This window comes from Medicago truncatula, chromosome 4, assembly GCF_003473485.1.
Source record: "Medicago truncatula cultivar Jemalong A17 chromosome 4, MtrunA17r5.0-ANR, whole genome shotgun sequence".
In the NCBI taxonomy this organism is placed as follows: Eukaryota; Viridiplantae; Streptophyta; class Magnoliopsida; order Fabales; family Fabaceae; genus Medicago; species Medicago truncatula.
The window spans coordinates 4,794,286-4,816,656 of record NC_053045.1 but is presented as its reverse complement, the minus strand read 5'-3'; the positions used below and the strand labels follow the sequence as shown (position 1 = coordinate 4,816,656).

The 22,371-nt window shown below is 30.9% G+C and overlaps 2 protein-coding genes across 3 annotated transcripts; one reads left to right on the top strand and one right to left on the bottom strand.

Annotated features, from left to right (window-relative positions):
* Nucleotides 1–5,101: 5,101 nt before the first annotated feature.
* LOC11417887 (uncharacterized) lies at nucleotides 5,102–9,844 on the top strand. 2 transcript variants are annotated; one of them, XM_024783007.2, is made up of 4 exons: nucleotides 5,102–5,295; nucleotides 8,257–8,343; nucleotides 8,882–8,997; nucleotides 9,226–9,844. In XM_024783007.2, the coding sequence occupies exons 1-4, from the start codon at nucleotides 5,285–5,287 to the stop codon at nucleotides 9,615–9,617; spliced, it is 606 nt and encodes a 201-aa protein (XP_024638775.1). In that variant the 5' UTR covers nucleotides 5,102–5,284; the 3' UTR covers nucleotides 9,618–9,844. The 2 variants fall into 2 exon arrangements, with proteins under 2 accessions (XP_024638775.1, XP_003604631.1); XM_003604583.4 differs by having other exon boundaries at nucleotides 5,105–5,295; nucleotides 9,223–9,844.
* A 4,561-nt stretch (nucleotides 9,845–14,405) lies between these two features.
* Nucleotides 14,406–21,927, bottom strand: LOC25494399 (auxin transporter-like protein 4). The gene is made up of 9 exons (NM_001425048.1): nucleotides 21,493–21,927; nucleotides 21,098–21,325; nucleotides 20,792–20,977; nucleotides 20,157–20,269; nucleotides 19,851–20,034; nucleotides 18,915–19,012; nucleotides 18,017–18,224; nucleotides 16,866–17,123; nucleotides 14,406–14,884 (listed from the first exon to the last, which is right to left on the bottom strand). The coding sequence occupies exons 2-9, from the start codon at nucleotides 21,272–21,274 to the stop codon at nucleotides 14,660–14,662; spliced, it is 1,449 nt and encodes a 482-aa protein (NP_001411977.1). The 5' UTR covers nucleotides 21,275–21,325; nucleotides 21,493–21,927; the 3' UTR covers nucleotides 14,406–14,659.
* Nucleotides 21,928–22,371: the final 444 nt, after the last annotated feature.

Genomic DNA, 22,371 nt, shown 5'->3' with positions numbered 1-22,371 from the left:
GAATAATTTATTAAAGGAGAAAACTTAGGTACAATTCCTTATATGCTTTCTGTATGGTTCTTAACTAAATTCATCATGATTTCCTCAAATCCATAATTTTCTCAAAGTTTGTTATATCCAAAAAATATTTATTTTTAGTTAAAAACCATATGAAAAGCACTTAAGGAATTGTACCTAAGTTTTCTCCTTTATTAAAATCATAAAAAAAAAAAAAAAAAACATAATTGATTTAAAATATGTAGTCAGTTGAACTTTCGCAAAAAATTTTAAAACAAACAAAAATGAAATATATTAATACGAATAAAGTAGTCTCTTTAGCACAAGACGTGCCAAAAAAAACACTAAAATTTATAAACAGTCACTCAAAAGTTTCAATATAAATTAGCCGATGTCCAAACATGCAAACAGGTTCAACCATCACCGTTGAAAGCCGAAAACAAAATTGGCATTCTTTGGTTTCAGCCACCGTAAAGAATAAAACTTCACTTTATCCAACAACTGTGGCATGGAACATTCTAATTTTTTAAACAATCTATTATAATGTTCATTACATACCAGCAGTGGCGGAGCCAGGAATTTTATAGAGTCTGGGCAAAAAATTTATCGCAAAACGTTACTTCCTTCCTACAAATAATTTCACATTTCCTGCAGATAAATTCACATTTCCTACGGATATATCTTTCCTGCGGAACCTAAATCCTTGGCAAAATCTGCAGGAAATACATTTCCTGCGGAATTTACACACAAATCCGCAGGAAAAGCTAAAAATTCTAGTAATGGTAGGGCTTGCTACAAAGAAAGTTGGAGCTGAGCCTGGGCACTAGCCCAGGCTAGCTGGGGGGGGGCTCCGCCCCTGCATACCAGCCACACACAAAGGAGCCAGATAATCTACAAGAACGAGCGCCGAGCTTTCAGACGACCTGTGGAATAAATAAACTATCTGAAGTGATCTGAAAGAACCTGAGTATCAGCACCCGTGAAACCAATTCAAAACCACACTAACTACCAAAGACACAAAAACGAATTTTTGAAGAAATGATGGCATGTATCATCAAATTTGATTTTGTTGGCTAACTGTCACACAAAGCAATCTCCACACAAAAATTGCGACTTTCAAAAGGCACCTAACTGGTTCCACTAGAGGAGACTCCTGAGAAGTTAATAATTGGTAAACAGCACGAACTGAATACTCCTTATAGGGTCAAGTTTCCACTTCCACTGATCTGAAAGATTAGTCTACAAAGAAACATCATGAAAAAATGTATGAACTCCACTAAGAACTCTTCCTCCCAAGCCCACAACCTTCCCTGCCATTACCACGCCTCACCCATTTCATCCCAGCCTAGCAAAAACATAGTGGCCACCGAACTAGATTTGTTCTCTGCCAAATCAAATAAACATTTAAACCTCACACAAAAAGGAACACCTAACCACTAATTATACCAAAACAATGTATCGACGCCATCACCCACTTTGTGCACCACACACTCCGCAAACCACCCTCCTCCAACGCCCCTACACCATCACGAATTCTCACCACCTCCCTCAACCACGTAGACCCACTCCAGTCCCCATCCTCTAACCTCTCATCCTCCACACCATAACGAGCAACCAACACCCTATACCAAAAACCTCCTCTATCTACCGAGGAGAAATTAAAAAGTCAAAATGGTGGTATCATCATATTTGAGTGGTCGTAGTGCCACATTGATATTTTGGACAACTTAAAGGTTAGAATGATGGTAATTATTCTAAAACGGTTTTCTAGTACCATATTAGAGTGGTTTCAGTAAGAATGGTCTTAGTACCATATTTGATGGTGTAAATCTTAAACGGTTTTCTACAGTGCAGTAGTTAATCGCAGAGTTGTAATTGAGTTTGTTTTATCCTGGAGGCGGCGTAGTTGATAGTCTGTCTTGCACAACTTTGAGCAGTGGCATAAAATGTCTTAAATGAACGACCTAATCATGACTCAACCTAGTAACAACTTCGATAGATATTACTTTTCAAAATAGAATTTGAAAATCCAAATACAACAATAAATATTTAAATCATACCATGTGTTGAGTAAGAGCATGATGTGAACACATTAATAATGTCACGAGTAAACAAAAAAAAAAAAAATCTTTAATTCCCTTTTCACATCGTAGCAACTTGATAATATACAAATCTTTTATATAAATTATTATAAATCTACTAAAGCATGTGCCGAGCGAGAATATAGACATACTAATAGAATAATTGATTAATTGTCACCTGAGCATGGATGTTGGTTTGAATAATGCATAATACTCCTATATATAAAGTTTGGGGTTCGAATCCCGACGACCATAAAAAAAAAATTGATTAAAATAAAATATTAAAAAAAAAATAATTGATTTAAAATATAAAGTCAACCGAACTTTCGCAAATTTAATTTCAATGTTGCTTCACACGCTGTCTGGTGGATTTTTTTTGAGCAATGATATTTATACATCCATTTAATGACAACTTTGGTGACAATTTTGTTTTCCTCTCTTTTGATTGGTCAAAAACAATGGAGAGAGAAAAAGGAAGAGAGAGGATAATAACATCATATAAGTATGGGAGAGAAAGTTGTTAAAAAGTTGTAGCAAAATGATTGTACAAATATCATTTCTCATTTTTTTTAGTAAGCAAAAATGGAATAGATTATCACCAAAAGAGCATCCTCAACGACAGGTGTGTTATAACTGCCTAGTGAAAATTAAAAAGAAATGAATTACGATTATGTTGTTAAAATCTCAAAAGCTAACTTAGAGTCTCTCCAAACCTAAAATTATTTACACATTCAGCGTGTCACATGAGCAGAGTGACCCAGTCATATGTTTCAAGAGTCTAAAACCATAGAATTTTTTAGTTAGGGAAATCTTAAAAAAATATTTTTATAATGAGTAAATCAAATAGAGTTTATATGGCAGAGAGGTAAGAGCCTATTAAACTTTCTTTTTTTTTATACAAATTATTGGTTTTGTGTTGTGTCTTGTATCTCATATCTTGTTAGGCCCTTCCACATAGCAGCAACTATATATTCCCTCCGTCCCTAATTATAAGACTCTTTTGAGAATTTTTTTTGTTCCTTTTTATAAGACCCTTTTGTTATTTTCAACTACATTAATTATTTCTTTACATACATGCCCCTATTTATTATACATATTTTTCTTCAATCAGCAATAAGTAGCATATGGAAAACATAAACTAACTCTCTCTCTTAAGGATAAAATTGTAAAAACAATAGTGATTACAAATAACTTTAATACAAATATCCGCTTTCTTAATTCCCGTGATTTTAGCAAAAGGGTCTTATAATTAGGGACGGAGGGAGTAATATACAACTATTTGATTTAAATTTTATGTCTAAATTGCAAGACCAAGACAATTAAAATAAATATTTAAATCATACCATGTGTTGAGTAAGAACATGATGTGAACACATTAATAAGGTCACGAGTAAACAGACAAAAAAGTTAATTCTTTAATTCCCTTTTCACATCATAGCAACTTGATAATATACAAATCTTTTATATAAATTCTAAATCTTTTAAATCATGTGCTGAGCAAGAATATAGACATACTAATAGAATAACTGATTAAAATAAAATATTAAAAAAACAAATAATTGATTTAAAATATAAAGTCAACCGAACTTTCGCAATATTAATTTCTATGTTGCTTCCCATTCTGTTCGGTGGATATTTTTTTTGGAACAAACAAAAATGGGATATATTACTATTAAAGGAGCATCCTCAATAACACAAGGTGTGTGATAACTTCCTAGTGCAAATTAAAAAGAAATAAATTACAATTATGTATTTGTTTAAAATTTCAAAAGCTAACTTGAAGTCTTCTCTCCAGAAAAAAAAAAAAAAAATTGAAGTCTTCTCTGACTTCCATAAAAAAAAATAAAGGACGATGGTTAAAAAAAAAAAAACAAAGAGTTTTCTCAATACTTCAAGTGTTTTTTCAATATGCAAAAAAGTCTTTAGTAAATACGAGTCTTTTAAATTTTAGTCTATATGCGAAAAAAATGAATAATTATTTTCCCCTATTGACGAAATGAACTTTTTTTTGAAGAAACAAAAATGGAATATATTACTATGAACACTGTAATTGTTGAAGCACAAGACGTGTCAAAACAATCACAAAAAGATTACAACCCTGTCAAAATTACATCAAAGATAGTCAATGCCCATACATAGAAGCGGGCTCGACCACCAACTATGTGTACCAAAAATAAAGACTATGTTGCTGGCTTTCAACCACCACAAGATATTTGATTTTACTTTATCTAACAATAGTGGTATAGAACTTTGACGATTCTGAAATAACCTATCATTCCGTTCTTTCCATAAAACCGAGACACATTGAAACCAAATCAAATGAAATAATGATCGACGCGATTTCAAACCACCTGCATATTCAATAAATTGCACAAAATGATCTGAGATAGTATGAGAATCGACCCCTTCGACACCAAGCCAAGCCCACACCAGAGGCCACAATGCACCAAAAATTGGGCAAGACAAAAATAAATGATTCACATCTTCAACCTGCCCGCATCCCGTTACACAAAACCGATTTTCCACAGCTATAATCCCACGTTCCACCAAATTTGACGAAATGAACTTAATTGCATCCAACAACAACAAGTCAACAACAACCAAGCATTATCCCACTAAGTTGGGTTGGCTACATGGATCAAATTACGCCTTAGTGTTCTATCATAAACCAAATTTAGATCCAACTTATTGACCTCTAAAATATTTCTAATGATTTCTCTAATAGTTTTCGTAGGTCCTCCTCTGCCTTTTTTAATTGCAATAGTTATCCCACATAATTGCATGTTCTTAAATATTGGAAAAATTTGATTCATAAAAATAGAATATTATACATGTTCTTGTCCAAAATAGAATTGCATGTGTACAGATTTTAATTATTTATGTAGCCTTTGTAAATAAAATACACTGTCAAAATGATTGATTTTAATTGGATGGTTGTGTAAACATACAATACACGTCCGTGCATATTCTTTATACCCAATAAAAAATTTCCACGCATATTATTTATATTTATAGCCTTCTCGTTCATACATACACCACACAAAAGAAAAAGTCTTCTCGTTAATATAAATGATGAAACACAATAATACATGTCCTTAAACAAGCAACGAATTTTCGAACCCATAGTGATGATATAAGTGAATCTTCCTTGCAGATTGTGATAGATTTCGTAGATATCCCACGGTGGTTCAATTCAAACAATAGACATGTCTTTCAGGTATATTTTTGCACCTTTAATTTTTAAATATTAGAAACTTTAAATTCAACTCTATTTCGTGAATTTTTTGTTCTACCTTCAATGTTATTATGTAGAGTTCGGATTTTCGTTATTGGTTTTGTGTTGAATCTTATATCTCATATCTTGTTAGGCCCTGTTTAGGGTAGTTTTCTAAATTTTCACAACTTAAAATAAGATTCAGTTGAGTTTTAGTTTTGAGTTAAAATTATGAGTTAAGTTTCAATCTATACTTTTGACAGCATAAAAAAATCAAGGAATATAAACTGAGAAAAACATTAAATGGTGAATTCATTATTTAGTTGGCTATAAGAATTGCCATCATTGAAATAGAGAAAATCATTGAAAATGAAATCACAATTTTTCAAAAATATGTGAAGTAAAATAACAGAAATTAAGCAGGGAGATGAAAAGGCATGAGTGCATGAAGGAAAATCGAATCATAATAGAATAAGCAGCGAATAAAAAATTTCAATTTTCTTTCCTTTGATCATTACGAATTACACATGAATCAGTGATTCGATTGTTACCTCGAAATGTGAAATCTGAAAGCTGGAAACTGAAAACTGGAATCACGATCACAACAAAGCAAGCAGCAAATTGCCTCTAGCAAGTCCCCACGAACAGTGCTCCTCCAAAGCTCGGTGCTAGCCAAGGAATTAGAAGTTTCAGAGAGCTAGGGTTTCTCCAAACAACGTGCAACCTCAAACTTCAGCACTAGGGTTCTATTTATAGAACTCCTTATGTGCTCTGCAAGTCAGAAGTCACTATTGGGCTTCAGTAAGCCCAATAACGTGTTTAGTAATTCTTATAACTAATTAGCGTTATTTACTAAACGCACCCCCTATATAAGTCATACTTATATATTTCTCTTTTGACTGTTCTTTGTGTGTGGCCTTATAGGTTCTAGTCACGTTGGAAATAATATTAAATCTAATATTTAATACTATAAACAATGAGCGGTATCTAGCAACACATCATTGCTATCCAAGTGACAAGAATGTCAAGTGATCTAACGAAACCTTTTCCATGATAATAATTATGTGTACAATTACTCCTTTGTCTTGATATCTTTATTGATCCCAAGGCATAGATATTGTCACCCTTGTATAGATCAATGTTTATATTTCTTGATTACAAAATATACTGAATAACGAATAAGTCCAATATCCCATATTGACTTAGTTCGGCACGGCCATGCAATTTTACAGTCATATTTCATCAAGAGGTCTAAAGATATATCTCCTGTTTATGAGGAGGGACAAATCCCATCTAGGACACTCATGTCCCTCAGCATGATTCATCAAGTACCCATCAACCAACGTTATGGTTATAGAATGGCAACAAAGTACTTGAGTCCACATCTAGGGATCATAGTGGTTTTAGGTCAAAGAGCGATATACACTATTATCATTGTGAGAATATCTTATGACAATCTCATAACTTACTATGTAGTATTCTCACGGTGGGTCTGTCCAGTATAAATATTACTCCTAATATTTATACCTATGTATAGACTTAATATCTCATATCTATAACCCATGAGATGCGATTATCAGTCAACATACATAATAGTCTCGACGCTTTATTATTATCCTAATTCATATTAAAGCTTAACTACGGATACATTTAAGAATAACGTTCTTTATGATAAAGTATTCTCATGACTAAGTCACACTTAATATATTATTACACGAACTATCTATTCTAAAGAGTGTCATATATTATTCAATAATAAAAGTCATGATACATAAGATAAGTTTAACATAAACTATTGGCCTCTAGGGCTTACACCAACACTGCATGGATGAGGATGATAGTGGTGAACGATAACAACTATGGAATGATGGTGGAGCTTCTCCCTGGAACAAGGACAATAATGATGTTGGAAAAGATTTGTATTTTTTTTTTATTTTTTATTTTTTGGTGTTAACCTCCTTGTTCTCAGGGGAGCAAGACGTTGGTAGTTTGGAGTTGTGTTGCTAGTTAAGTATAATCTAATAAAAGATTGTTCAAGCCGAAATCGAATATGGTTTTTTCTGACGATTCGTCATTTGTTGAAGTACATTAACTATTTGAGCCTAATCACTTAAAATTTGTAGATTTTATTGAAAGGAAGGAGGAAAATTAAAGTAAGTAAAACAAGGAGAACGATGTATTTATTTAACATAAAATTAAAAAACCATTAGCAAAACATATCTATTTATATGGTTTATGGTTTTTTTTGTTAACCTAACTCTATGGACTTTGGTAATCTGTAGTTCAATCGGAAGGCAAGTAAAAACAAATCAAAAATTATTATTCTACTCTCTTTATCTTTTATTTTTTGTTTGCTTGTGAGTGTTGTTTTACATTTGGTTATTAGATTATATCTAAATGGTCAAATGCATCTAAAAGGTCCTTTAAGTTTTTTCGTTTTTCCTAAAGTCGTCCTTTAAGTTTTAAAAGTCTCAAACAAATCTTTTTAGTTTTTGAATCGTTCCAAACAAGTCATTTTAGAGGATGATGGTGATGATTCAGATGATAGCAACAAAGAGCATTATCCACCATTTGTCATGCCTAAAAAGATGACTAATTTTAAGTGGGTGTTAGGAGCCAGATTTGGTATCAAAGATGAGTTTAAGGAAGCAATTACCAACTATGTTATCTACAATAGGACTTGTTTGAAACGATTCAAAAACTAAAAGGACTTGTTTAGGACCTTTGAAACTTAAAGGACTACTTTAGAAAAAATGAAAAACTTAAAGACCTTTAGATGCATTTGACCTATCTAAATCTATTATTGTTATTGCTTAAAGATACTTTAATTTTGATTACCATTTTTTTTTTATGCACGCATCTAAATCTATTGACATGAGATTTGATTCTAAATTAACAACGGTATATAGTATACATAAGTACTATAGGACTAATAATATGCCTTGTTTTGTGTACATATCAAAGCGATGATGGAAGTGACTCTTTCGGTTATACCGTGCATCAAATGCTACTTAGTAATAAGTTACTTAATCATACGGATTCCAACAACAGGTATATTTTCCATTAGAATAAACCATCGATCTGGTTGTTAAATTATTATTCTCTCGGCAATTTAGTCTTAAACTATTTTTTTTTTTAGAACAGTTTAGTTTTAAGCTATAAAACTATAATAAGCAGTTTATAAACTATTTGTAGTCAATCAAAACGGTCCCGTTTGAATAATCATTTTTTACTTTATTTTTATAAAAATGAGAAACTAGTTTGATGGATCAATAATAGTTTATAAACACTATTTATTATATATTTTTATAGTTTAGTGACTAAATTGAAAAGATAATGATAGTACATGGACCAAATTGATGGTTTATTTTTTCCATTACTATTTAATTATAATTTCTTCTAAAAATATTGTCACATTTTATCTTTTAATTTATTTTAGGAAATTTTATCTTTTATTTTAGGGAATTAAAAAGATAAATAAATGTAATATTTTATTAAAAATAATAAGGGTGCAACTATGAATTCGTTTTAATAGTTCGTTTAAAATGTCTTCCTTCACTATTTAAAATGCCAAAGTTTGAGTTTTCAGCGACAGACAACCATTTTCATTCGCATTGTCAAGTAAGGACAAAAATTGGAGTGAAAATGAACGCGATACATCAGACTTCAATAGTGGACTGGCCAATCAAATGAATGTGCTATCAGGTGAATTATAATTATAATTAACTTCTATTTGTCCTTTTAGCGGAATAATTATATATGACTAATTTTTCATGTTATCATTGTTAAAGATTAATCAATAAGGGCTCTGCCCTCTTTTTTGTACCAAAAAAAAAACAAAACTTTTCAAGGAAGGAGAAAAATTGGAGTATGTATACTACTATTGCAATAACAAATTAGATCAACCTAATTATGTTTTTCTGTGTGTAGAAGAACAATTGCAACATGAAGGATCTGACATTGACCTTGAGTCATTGAGACTAGAGGAAGACATTGACCTTAACTCATTGAGCCGAGAGGCAGTAGTTGAACTATACACCCGGCCCAAAAACGGAGCGATATATGATGAGGTTTGGGGAACCATTAAGGAAAGATTAAAATTTCTGTCAAAGAGTGATGAGAATCTCTCAATTGATGAGGCCATTGAAATATATGATGCATCAGTTCTCATGAAGTTTTTAAAAAAAGATAAAGATGAGATCGAGTTGGCGGGGCGGATGGCTTATAGAGGTGCGCTTATGATGCTTCAAGCAGAAATTCTAAGCAAGAAAGGGCGCGAATTACTTGCACAAAGCAAATTGAAGTTGCAGATGGCAGACCTTTAAAGTATGTTTGAGTTGAAATCTTAATAATCTATTTTATTCCATTCCACTCTATTAATAAGCATGTGTTTGAGATCTTCGAATGTGTTTTTTTTTTGCAATAATAAATCTTACGGTTAGCACGTGTTTCCCATATATGCAATCATATGGTAGGTATTAAGGATTTTCTATTTGACTTTGATGATAGTTTTAGACAGTCAATAAAACTAGGTGATGACTCCACTTCGCCAGTTATAGCCTTATAGGAAATATGAATTTGAAGCTATGCATGGGTAGTAAGATTCAGGTCATAACCAATGTATACTACTTTCTTGACCTTAGAAATAAATTTTAAGCATTGCATAAATTCAATAGAAGAATCTCACCATTGTATGAAAAAATGATACTTGTAAAGTGTATGATGAAGAAAGAGGAATAGTCATGTCTACACAGATGTAATTAAACAAAATGTATGACATATTTGCACCAGTAAGTCTACCTATATTCTTGAAGGTGGTGAAACAAGATGATGCTCACCTGTTGTGTATTGCTGATATAGGCACCTAAGTTGGAAAGGGTTAAACACTTTAATAAAGAAAGAAATTGTGCAAAGGTTAACTACTCTGAAATAAATAGAGAAAACTTGCAAAGATTCATTGATAAGAAAGAAACACAGAGATGCCATCCCTAATAAATATAATTGGAGAGCAACTATGAAACTGGAACTGATTCATTCAGATAAGTGTGGACCCATCAAGCCAGAATCAAATAGGGGTAGCAAGTACTTTAGCAACTATTAATAAAACTAAAAATACACACACTCGTGAAATTTCCCGAAACATTATCCGGGACATATAGTACTGCTGAAATCAATAATGCTAAGTAAAGCGAATCATTACATCAAGAATTGCTCAGGAATAATTCTGAGTGGCTGAGTATAACCTCTGGCCCACATGTATTCACCCCTGGCCCACATGTTTTCCACAAGACTTATGAAGTTTGGCTTCTAAAATTTGAAATACACACGCTCGTGAAATTACCCGAAACATTATTTGGGACGTATAACACTGCTGAAATTCATAATATCCCCAAAATTTTTGGTATAGGGTTTCGTTAATGAAAAATCTGCAGCATAGTGAACATGTATTTGTCATTCTTCGTAAAACCAAAAAAACAAAAACAAAAATTGGTAGAACGATTTGCATGATTATTAAAATTGAAGAGAAGAAGAAAAAAGAAAATGTTGCCTTTGGAACAAAGAAACGTGCATGTGGATAAAGACGGGGACTTCGATTGATCGACTGTTGGCAAAAGGGATTTGATGTTGAGTTTATGTGGGATCCATTTCCAATTATGATTTGTGTTGTGGTATTGTTACTACAAAATTATGTCGTGCGCTTGAGACGAAAAAAAAGGGTTGTGCACTTTATCATTACTCTTGTTTCTATGATTGTTTTATTGCCTTCTAAAATGAGAGGGCTTTTGAGATTTAAGGAATGTGAGTAATGAAAATTGGTTACAAGTGTATTTCATGAACAAAAATGCTTCGGTGGTTGACTAGCAGAATCACAAAGTTTGATTTGTTCCCGATTGGGTCAAGGCTCATTTCTTCAATGGATTGTGTCCTCTCAAGTCACTAGCTACTAAAAAATTTATCTCATGGACTCGCCCTAAATGCACTGAATCAAGGCCACTCAGAGAGATCTAAAGCATTTATTTTGGATCTTATGTCAACTTGCTATATATGTTGTTATGTTTCCATTGAACCAACTATCTTGACTAGGGTTTAAGGGACCCCAAAACCTTAATTCACAATTATAAAAGCTAACTCATAGCCTCTATCCAAGTACTGAAGTACACACTTTTCAACTCTAGAATATCATATAGTCGGCATATCTCGGTAATACTCTTATTAGGCATGCTGGGACTTCTGTTCAACAGGGACAGGGCTCTATGCCTTCTTCTTCCTTGGCACACTCTCTCATTTCTAAGGCTACTTGTAACGCCCTATTTTATTATTTATTTATTTATTTTATTGAGTTTAGATGTCTTTTTATAATTTAGTCGATTTATTTTGATGAGTGATATTTTGTTATGTTATATGTTGGTATTTATTAATATAATACATATGTTATTTGGTGTAGAAATATATATGTTATCTGGTGTAGAAATATATATGTTATTTTGGTGTAGAAATATATATGTTATCTGGTGTAGAAATATATTTGTTATTTTGTGTAAAAATATATATGTTATATGGTGTAGAAATATATTTCTTATTTGGTGTAGAAATATATATGTTATAGAAATATATTTGTTATAGAGATATATTTGTTATTTGTTATAGAAATATTATATATATATATATATATATATATATATATATATATATATATATATATATATATATAGGCAATTTCTACGGTACACTCAAAAAAAATTGAGTGTACCGGTACACCCATATATTAAATGAATAGTTTAATGAATATTTTTTTCTTAGAAAAATATTTTTTCTATTAGTTACAATTATAATAATTATATTTTATTTTTCAAAAGTGTCGGCAAATCAAAATTCAAAATTTTTTAATTTTTAATACTCATAATATTGAATATTGATTATTTTTTGGATAAAATGTTAAAAAAAATTAGTATGATTCTTATATAAATGATGAAATGATGTTTTTTCTTATGAAATGATATTTTTTAAAATATAAAAGTCAATAGACATCTCTTTATTACATAAAAATGATTGTTAACTTATTGAATTATGAAATAGGTGTATCGGCAAATCACTATGGGTTTAATTCGGAATGTTATTGCTTGTTTAAGGACATGCATTTCAGGGTTTATATTAAATAAGAGGCTTTATTATAATATTGATATTGATATTGGTTGATGCTAAATATTTACTCAAAAAACAAAAAGCTAAATATATAGTTAAAAATTGTGCACGTCCCATTTCGAGGAAACTTTTGCATCCTACTCTTACATTGGATATTGTTATGTAATAAAACAGAAATATCTTTTTTAAATTGACATATAATAGAAGATGTAACGAGTAATATTTAATAACTCGATATTAGCTCAATTTGAACATTGCACACTCTTATATATAATATAGTGGTTAGGGTTTGTATCCTGGATTTTTCACCTATTCATCTAAAGAGGTGAATTTTTAACCAATAAATTACTTACGAAAAAAAAGTCGTCAATACATATACTGTTTGTTGGAACTTTTTTCCTTTTTAAAAAATTAAAAATCTCTTGTTGCTACTTGCTAGCACTGTTTGTTTAGTCTCTAACAATAACCAACATTAATTAAATTTTAAAAAAAAAAAATTGGTATATTAAACTTGCAAGAGAACACTAATATCATGCAAGGAAACTTCCCAAAAGAAAACAGTAAACACACCTAATCAACCTTTTCCGGTTAGGTTTGTCAAAAAAAAAAAAAAAAAACTTTTCCGGCTAGGGTCACTCTCACAGCTCATGACCGTGTACAAGGTAAGTAGGTCAATAAGCCGTGTTTTAATAAACAGCTTAATAGCAGATGGTTGGTCTTGGGAATCTGATGAAATTGAATTTCCACGCATTCATACGTACACGTAGTATATTTATAACCATTGAATTAAGATCAAACAATTCAAAATTCAATGCAGATTTAAGTTTATTTAAAATATAAAATATCTAGTTTGATATATGCATCCTTTGATCTCGACCCAACAATCATAGATGTATTGATTGTGTGATTGAGTTAAAACTTGACCATATATCGTTTGGGAAAATCTGAGTTTGATTTCCGAGTAGGATAATTCTTGATTAGGTTATGATTACTTTACGACCGAACTCCGGATTACCAGACCCGGGTTAATACCAAAAAAGGCACTTGATGACCGGAGGCAAAATCATAGATGTACTTCGTCCCTCTTCCATTCCAAAAAAAGAAAAATTGCTCACGAGTACTTAACTATAAAAGGTAATATCACTTGGCTATATCACCTTTTAGAACACTTCGGCCCTCTTCATTTGTCGCATGGCCACTAATGGGGGCTAACCTATTTTTGCACCAAATCTCAAATGTCTTGGAATCCAAACATCACCTTCATTTACTTGCTCCAATTATCGTAGTTCTTCCCATTGAGTATAATAGGAAGATTTGCAGGGAACTTTCTGATTGGGTTTGTAGCCATTGATGAATCTTTGTGATTCAAATAGGTCCTGATACCAGATATTGGAACAAGATGAAACTCACTGAAGTTTTCTGTATTTGCACTCAACCACAATTTTCACTTAGGTTGAAGAAGATTAGAGTAATGGGAGAGAAAGAATAGGGAGAGAGTTTATGTGTGCAAATCACACACTTCACTACTTTGTTTATTTACTTGTAATCACTTATATTCACAATTGATGTGAGTTAGTTCACACACACATGTGCATCATAACAACTCTAACTACCATCTAACTGTCATAACAAAAAAATTAATAATCCTACAAAAGTTGTTGCTTGTACAACAAGCAAGCTTATTAGTTGACTAATTTTGAATTAATTCCTAACAAAGCTAATACTTTGATTTTCCTTTGAGAGATACATAAAAGTGATTTTAAAAGTATAAAATTGATTTTGACATATTTATTATTAATGATCAAATAAATTTCAAGATGAAGTTCTTTTTTTTTCTTGAAGGGAACATGAAGTTAGAATCCAAAACTTTTGTCAACAAACATAATTTTTAACATTAAATTTATTTGTTAATTCATTGTTACATGAAAGTACGGAAACAGGTCAATTTACATTAAATAAATCAAAGATACACTAACTTAACTGACCTATTCATTCCATAGAAAAGTTATTGCAACACTTAATACACTATTTTTGTTCAACTAATCTTAAAGGAGTGAATAAATATATAAGAAAAATGGGACAAACTATGCAAAACCCAACCATCATACATGAAATAAAGGGGGAAATTATTTACCATTCTCCCTCATGTATAATACAATGTATTGAAGAAATAAGATTGTAGCTAAACTTTACTATGTTGAAGTGATTATGTAATTAGCTGACTCTAATGACGTGCATGAGGGGATGGTGCTTGAGGTGGTGTTGGGGGTTTGCATTGGTAGCATTTAGCAAAAAGCCCAAATGTATCAATTTGTCTTATAAAGTTGGTCATACTAGCCCATCCTCCAAACCCAAATCCAACAACCAAAACCCATACCACAATGAAGGCATTCAAGACATATACAGCTGTCCAACTTGGTAGGAATGAAGGAGGCTTCTCAACAGCATTCTGCAAAATGAAAAAAATGTTAAAGCATGACACAAAGGAAATGGAAGCTAGTTTACTAAGTAATGAAGAAGATGAGCATCATAGTCCTCAGTTACTTGCGATACAAGCAATTGAAGCTTAAGACAATTTTAGACTTAGAAATTCTGTTGTGACTACTTTTCTTAAGTTTAGGAAAGTTAGTTATGATTGAGTGAGGCGAAGATCACGGTAGTTTATGCCGATCTATCACTGAAATACAATAAATACTTGTAATTACTTCTATTGCAAGTTACGATGAAAATAATGGTTCATTGGACCAATTCTCTTATTTTTCCTTTCTTTTCAGTGTTTTCCTTTCTTAACAAATGAGTGAGAAGATGCATAGGATGGGAAGTACCTGAGTTGATAGATTTTGGTGATTGAGTAAAAGAAATTTAGTGTTTATTGGACGAATATTTGTTAATCGTAATTTTGTAAACTCTGTTTTGTAAAATTGATAGTTAAAGTTGAGTTTGAGAATGAAATGAATTTATGTATGAATGTTTGCAGTCATATAACAAGTTTGATTTATAACATAACGTAATTTCTTGAATCCATATCAAAATAACTTATAATTTAATAAAATCGAGATTAAAAGTTATAATAAATTTTGATTCTTAATAATCAAACATTTAGAATTATTTCAAAGGTAACAACTACTTGAGTCTTAAAGAAAGGGATTGTCTAGCCATACTAAAATCATGATTAATATAAGCAAAATCAATTTTTATACGGTTCCTACAAATCAAGGGTCGTCCAAAAGTAAGGACAATCCCTTATTTACAATCTCATCTTTTGGTACTTAACAAATTGCCACTTCATGATTTGTTACTTTTAAGTCTTACATTGCCTTGGTGACCCTACCCATACCAAAACATGTGATAACTTTTAGTCCCTTCCACTTCTATTGTATTACTAAAAACAAAATCCCAAAAAAAGGAGCAACAATTATGCCAAATAGTGAGATTTAACAAGATTGTAAAAAAAAAGTATCTATGGGGTTTAAATTCTATATCAAAGGAGGCCCCTCTAATACCATGAAATTTTTTGTCAAATTTCAATCATCTTTTCCCTCCCTATATGAATTATTTGGGGAAGAAGAGACCAAAGATCCAGTCAAATCCCCCCAACTCAGCATGAAGCATAGTACAATAATCCAACTGCATCAAATAACTAAAAGAAAATGACCCACTACTTGCCTCAATTCTTCTTGTAATATTTCCAAATCTAAGGCTTAAATGATTTTGTACATTTGTTACTCCTATTTTTTTCTAGTACATGAGTAGTGAGTTGTGACCGTATGTTTGCAAGAGATCACACAATAATGCCTATGGATAAGTGAGGGCAATTCAATTGGGGTAACATATCTTAATCTGACTCTGAACCCACTCATTAATAGTAGGGTACAAGTACCATAAACAAGATATGGTTGTGGGGGCATAACACTAGTAATAGTCTATTGTTTTAATTTAGTGCTGAACTTGAATTTCTTAGATAATAAGGTATTCAAATTCCAATTTTGTAGGTGGAAAAAACGTAGTCGAAAGGGAAGATACCACTAAAGGCGTTTGTCAAACAGATTATCTAACGGAGTTTATTTATAGGCAAAGTCGGAGAGGGTCTAATAATTTCTCTGCAAACAAATGGGTCTAAATATGAATCCAAGTTTTAGCTACAAAACTTGTACCACAAACAAAATCGGACAACTCGCATTTTGACTCTTTCTACTTCTGAGCAAATTTATCAAAGTCAAAATTTGGTCGTCCAATCATCTTGATTGCGTCGCTACGTCAAATGTATGATTTTCTTATTGCGAGAATTGAAATCTCACCGATTTTTCATTGTTATTTATTTATTTATTAAAGGTGTGTCATTATAATATTAGAGGATCATATAAGGAGATAACTAAAGTAATGACATGCAAGTTCAATCCCAATCAAGATTAAAGATGGTAATGGTTTACCTTTCTAGCAGAAGCTGTTCTATAAGTGAGCATATGAGCTAAGGCAGGAATGATGTAGACAGTGAAGGTAACAAGTAAGGCCCCAACAGCTGAGTTTATGGGTCCAAAGAAAGGGAAAATTATTGCCAAAAACCATATAGGTATCACCACCGGTAATCTTACAAGTGCCCTCAAACAAATACTCTTTGTATCATGCATCCCAATAACCTTCTCCCACACAAAATATAATGGAGTACATGCAAACCCAAATGTGATGAACTGCATTCATTTTAGGGAAGATAAAGTTGAAGTTAGTTTTTTGAAATGATATAAACCAATAGTGCTTTTCTTCAAAAAAATAAAATAAAAAATAATGCTCATTTTTATAAAGGAAAAACTAATTTGCAAGTTCTACACAAGTTATATCCTTGTGAAAAAAAGACACTTTTCAATAGACTAACTAAAGAAAGAATTGACAAATGCAGCATTAATCTAGGTTATTATGGGTATAAACATAATGTTTATACTATATTTTTGTTGTATGAATTTAGAGATTATATATATAAAAAAAATTGAGTATACCTTGCAAGTGTTATTCATAAATTTAGTGTATATATTTCTTTCTTCTTTTAAGAAAAAAATTAAAATACAAACCCAATGTTTACACTTTTGATCATCTCTCTCTATTATTTTTGTATTTTTAATGAAGAGGGAGAGGGAATGAGAGAAATTGAACAACCATGTCTTGTTCACAAAAAAAATGATCCAAGTTCATGATTTTATTTTTAAAAGAAGAAATAATATATTATCAATTATCTTAGAACAATCTAGTTCATTTTAGCATTTTTTATTATATTTTTTTTTTGTGTCAATACATATATTGTCTTATAGAGATTCAATTTAGTTTAGACCACCAAATACATGAGTTTAAATTAGATCATTTTTTCCACCTTTAAATTAGATCGTTCCATCAAATCTAATTATGTTCCACCTACAGATGAAACATAATAAAGTTTGATGGATGATTTAATTTAAAGGTGAAAATAATGTGGTCGAGGATTGACTTATATTTTTGATAATCCAAAATGAACAACCATGTCTTGTATATTTTTATTGTTTTGCCATGATTGTTAAAATGTGACATTTTACACAATGATGACTAAAAAGCTAACCTGATGAATGAGCATGAGGATAACGGCAGCATCACGGAATCCATTTTTGGGAAGAAGAGAGAAAGCATTGGAATGGTTTAACAATTCATCACCAAAAGCCCAGTAAACGGCAACAGCTGAAGGAATCGTTAATGTGAAAACGTACAAAGTTGCCAGAAAATATATGTACTTGAACTTTTGAGGTTTCCACATTGCATGCATAATCTCTCTGCAATGCAAACGTGTGTGTATGTCACAATAATTGTTCACTTTATAGGTACAAAAATAATAGCAATGAAAAAGGATACATTGAAATTTCTAAAATTAGGATTATGGCTTAATGAAACTAGAACTGTGTTCAGTTTGATGACAAAAACTAACTACACATATACTCTATGATCAATTCTCATTTCACTTATTAAAAAAAAAAGGATAAATAAGTTTTTAGTCTTTCTAAATATATCATTCTGATTTTTGGTCCTTTGAATATTTTGCTTTTCAATTTTAATCTGTATTATTATTTTTTTTAAAAGTTCATGTTTTGTGTTTCAAACGACTTTCTTTTTATGAATTTTAAGATTAAATAATTAAATTATCTAACTAGTGGTATTTATGGTGTTATATGTCATCAAAAAAAGTCTTTTAGAACACGAAGCATGAAAAAAAATCAATTTTGTCTCAGAAATATTTTTTGACAAATTTTGTTAGAATAGGTTTGACTGGAATTGATAAAAAGTAATTTTACATTGAGCTAAACAATTTACATTAACTTTAGTAAAAATACTTCAGATATAAATTATTTTACTTTTAACTCAATTGCAACCAAACCAATTTTATAACTAAAACTTTTCATGCTAACCATGAGTATTGAAGAAAACAATTAGAAACATGAGAAAGAATAGATATTGGTGTTACTTACACTGTCACAGCATGTCCACCGAATGTGTAGAGTATGTTAGTGGCTCCAGTGAAGTACAGCACTAGCTTTGTTGGACCAGAGTGTACCACATTTTCTATCTGTAAACATGATTTGCAAAAATCAAAACATCATATTGTATATCTGATTTTCGAAAATGGATCCTCTCATGTGGCATGACAATCTATTAAAATCTTAATCGAAAAGGATGAATTTTAAAGGTAGAGATCAAGAAACATGAAAAACTTTTTTGAGAGAATTAATGCTCCCGATTTTCGTTTGAAATATTCTCAATCAAGGTCTACATCTATTAAAAGAATAAATGATGTAAATGATGTCTTTAGTATTCGAAACTGACAATTATTTTGAAACATAAAAAAAATACACACAATTATTTTGAGACTAATGAAGTATAGATATAATAATATCAACACCAACTTAGACATGCACAGCTTCTAATGCAGTGGTCCACAATTTAAAACCTTAATATTGGATCAATGATATTGGCACACTATTTTATTTCTGAACATCTATTAAACACATTTTTTCCATCTTTTTTTCAATCACATCATTAATTCATCGTATTATTCTTTCTATATCTTGATCTCTTAAAATGTACTCCCTCCGTTCCCAATTATAAACAAATTTAATTTTTTTTGTTTCATTCAATTAATGATGTATGTGGTTCATATTAAAAAGTTAAATTTATTTATAATTAGGAGCGGAGAAGTATACATCATAGATATCTGTCCAACTTTTTTTTTTTTCTTGCTAAAAAAAAGATGACAACTTTCTTATCCTAGAGTGTGATTTGATATCTATCCAACACTCAACCATTTGACCTTGGATCACTTTTAATATTTAACTTTTGTTGAGTAAAAAAAATTCTTTAAATATTAATTGTTGCAACTTGCAACTCTAGGAAGAGAATTAATTTACCTGGCCATTAACTATAGCAGCTATAGCCATATACCAAGCAGTATAAGTGGTCATTCCAAGACCAAGAAATGACCAAATACGATAATTATGGAATGAAGGTATGAACACAGTTGTAGCACAACAAGCTCCAAAAATATAAGTCCAAGTCCTTTTGTCCAATTTATCATTTATGTAATATATATTACTGCATATTGTAATCACAACAATCAACATTAGAAAGAAAAAAAAGAGTATATAATAATTATTCAAATAAAAACCTATTTTTTATTACTCAAATTGCATTTAAAAAATAAGTAAAGATCTTACCTTGCACATGCTATAAGCTGAATGACAGATCCAAAGAGAAGAAAAGTGCAATTGAAGGCTAACCCCAATGCTTTCCAATATCTACCTAGTAATCCATCAAGAACTTCAAACCACTGAAATCCACAAAAACAATATTGTTTCAATAGTTATATTAGAAACAAATATGCATGATGGAAGAACCAAAGTTTTAATAAAAAATGTCAACACCCAAAAATGGATTTGTTGTTAATTATTACTACGTCGCACATTTTTTAATCTCGACTGTTCAATCTAAATTGAAGGTCGAGATTATTTAAAAATGATTGTATTATTTGTAATATGAATTGTCTGATTTCAAATCAACGATCGAGATTGATTACTGCATATAAATGCATGATTGTATTATTTGTTTTTTATATCATTGCAAATGTGATTGAGGAAACATTAGTAATAATTGACTAGTGACTACGATTCTCTATAGTGTCAAGTATGACTATGCGACCATTACCACTATACTCTCTACATGAGATAAAAGGTAAATGAAATGTGACAAATGATTGCTCTAATCAGGGTTAAAACTTCAATACTCCCAATCTATTGAACTTTAACCAGAACTCGTTAACCATTTTCGCTCAATCCAAACAAAAAAAACTAACCTGGATGACATGGTTCTTGAAGTTAACATTTTCCTTTTCCTTTCTAGCACGGTACTCAACATAAAGTACACTAATTAGATAAGCAGTCCAGCTTCCAATAAGTCCATAGAATATCTGAAACACTATGCCTGATACCATACCAAGTTGAGAGAAAGAATATGGAAGTGTTAACAACACTTGAGCCACCTATAAAAAAAATTATATTTATTTTAGAATTAAATCATCATGAAACTAAAAAAAAAAAAATTTCATAAATCAATAAAAAAAATTAGTATTTTTTTTGTGTGGAAATTTATAATTAGTTACTTGATTTGAAGCACAACTAAACCATGCATCCCAAACAGAACCACCATGCCATAAGAAACTTTTGAAATTGAACATGGATTGGTCTTCTGCTATTTCTTCTAAACTTGAACCACCTTCTTGTTCTGTCTCATTCATGTTTGTAACAATTGCTTCCTCTGCTTGGTTTTGAGACAACATTGTATTTGTTATCCACAAAAATAAAATGCCACTGTCTTAATCCTTGTGGATCTGAAATAGATAAAAAGTGACACTATTTGAGACAAAAATCATGATCATTATATTACACAACCCCAGATCCATATAACTGAAAATTCCTTTCCAGAATTCCAAAAAAAAATAATAATAAATTCAATTTTATCACAATATCAAGTTACAAAATCAGAATGAGGACTTACCCTTTTGAAGATTGAAAACTTTATCACAATAAAAGCTACTTATTTAATGACTCTAGCCAGCAATTGGCACAGAAAAAAGCTGTGAAAGAGAAGAATAAAAGTTGGTTTTTTATGTATTTTTGGTTTCAAGAGACTTTGAGATTTTGAACTATAAAAGGCTATTTTAGTTACTATTTAAAGGGATATAAAATGTTGTTTTGGTTTATACTTTATGATATATATAGAAAAATAAAAAGTAGTGTGTGTGTGGAAGAGTGAAGCAACCTAGTAAGTACTAAGAAATAATGTTTTTTGTTGCTTTTTTGTTTGTGTCTTTTTCTGAAAGGAGAAAGAAAGAGATGAGAGGCATGAGAATCTACTTCAATGTTTGTTCTAAATTCTGATTCGATTTTTGGTGGTGAGGGCACTGAATTTTGAGATTAAAAGGACTGAGATTGAGACACTGATCTAATCAGCATGAGAAATGATGTGAAGGAATCCTCTGTATTTGTATAGTCATCAAAAAGTGGTTTCAACGGTTAAGATAATAAATTATTAATATACTTTTTTAATTTTAAAGTGACACTAATCTTTGAATTTGCATATAGTGTTTAAGATGAGATAAGCGACTAACCAATGCATAAATTTAGGTTATGTTTTATATTATTAAGGTACAAAACTGTTATTTTTAATGCACTATTTTAAGATGTGTAACTAAATGTATTATTTGACATGTGTTATACAACGAGGGTCTTTTTTATGATTTAGGTTCAATCTTGAGGTCAAAATAGGATTTTTTTTATTTTTTATTTTTTGGGTTTTTGGTACTAATACGCTCGCTAAGCTAGCCTACGGCTCGCTAAGCGATAAAAACAGCGAGTTTCTAGGCATTTTTTGTCA

Bases quoted from the DNA above. Each gene is read 5' to 3' on its own strand.
- LOC25494399 (NM_001425048.1), bottom strand. From the start codon at position 21,274: ATGTTGTCTCAAAACCAAGCAGAGGAAGCAATTGTTACAAACATGAAT. The intron at 18,225-18,914 runs GTAAGTAACACC...TTTGCATTGCAG, and splicing joins GGTGGACATGCTGTGACAGT to AGAGATTATGCATGCAATGT. The intron at 14,885-16,865 runs GTAAACCATTAC...TTCATTTTGCAG, and splicing joins GAACAGCTTCTGCTAGAAAG to AATGCTGTTGAGAAGCCTCC.
- LOC11417887 (XM_003604583.4), top strand. The intron at 8,344-8,881 runs GTATATTTTCCA...TTGAGTTTTCAG, and splicing joins CATACGGATTCCAACAACAG to CGACAGACAACCATTTTCAT. The intron at 8,998-9,222 runs GTGAATTATAAT...TTCTGTGTGTAG, and splicing joins TCAAATGAATGTGCTATCAG to AAGAACAATTGCAACATGAA.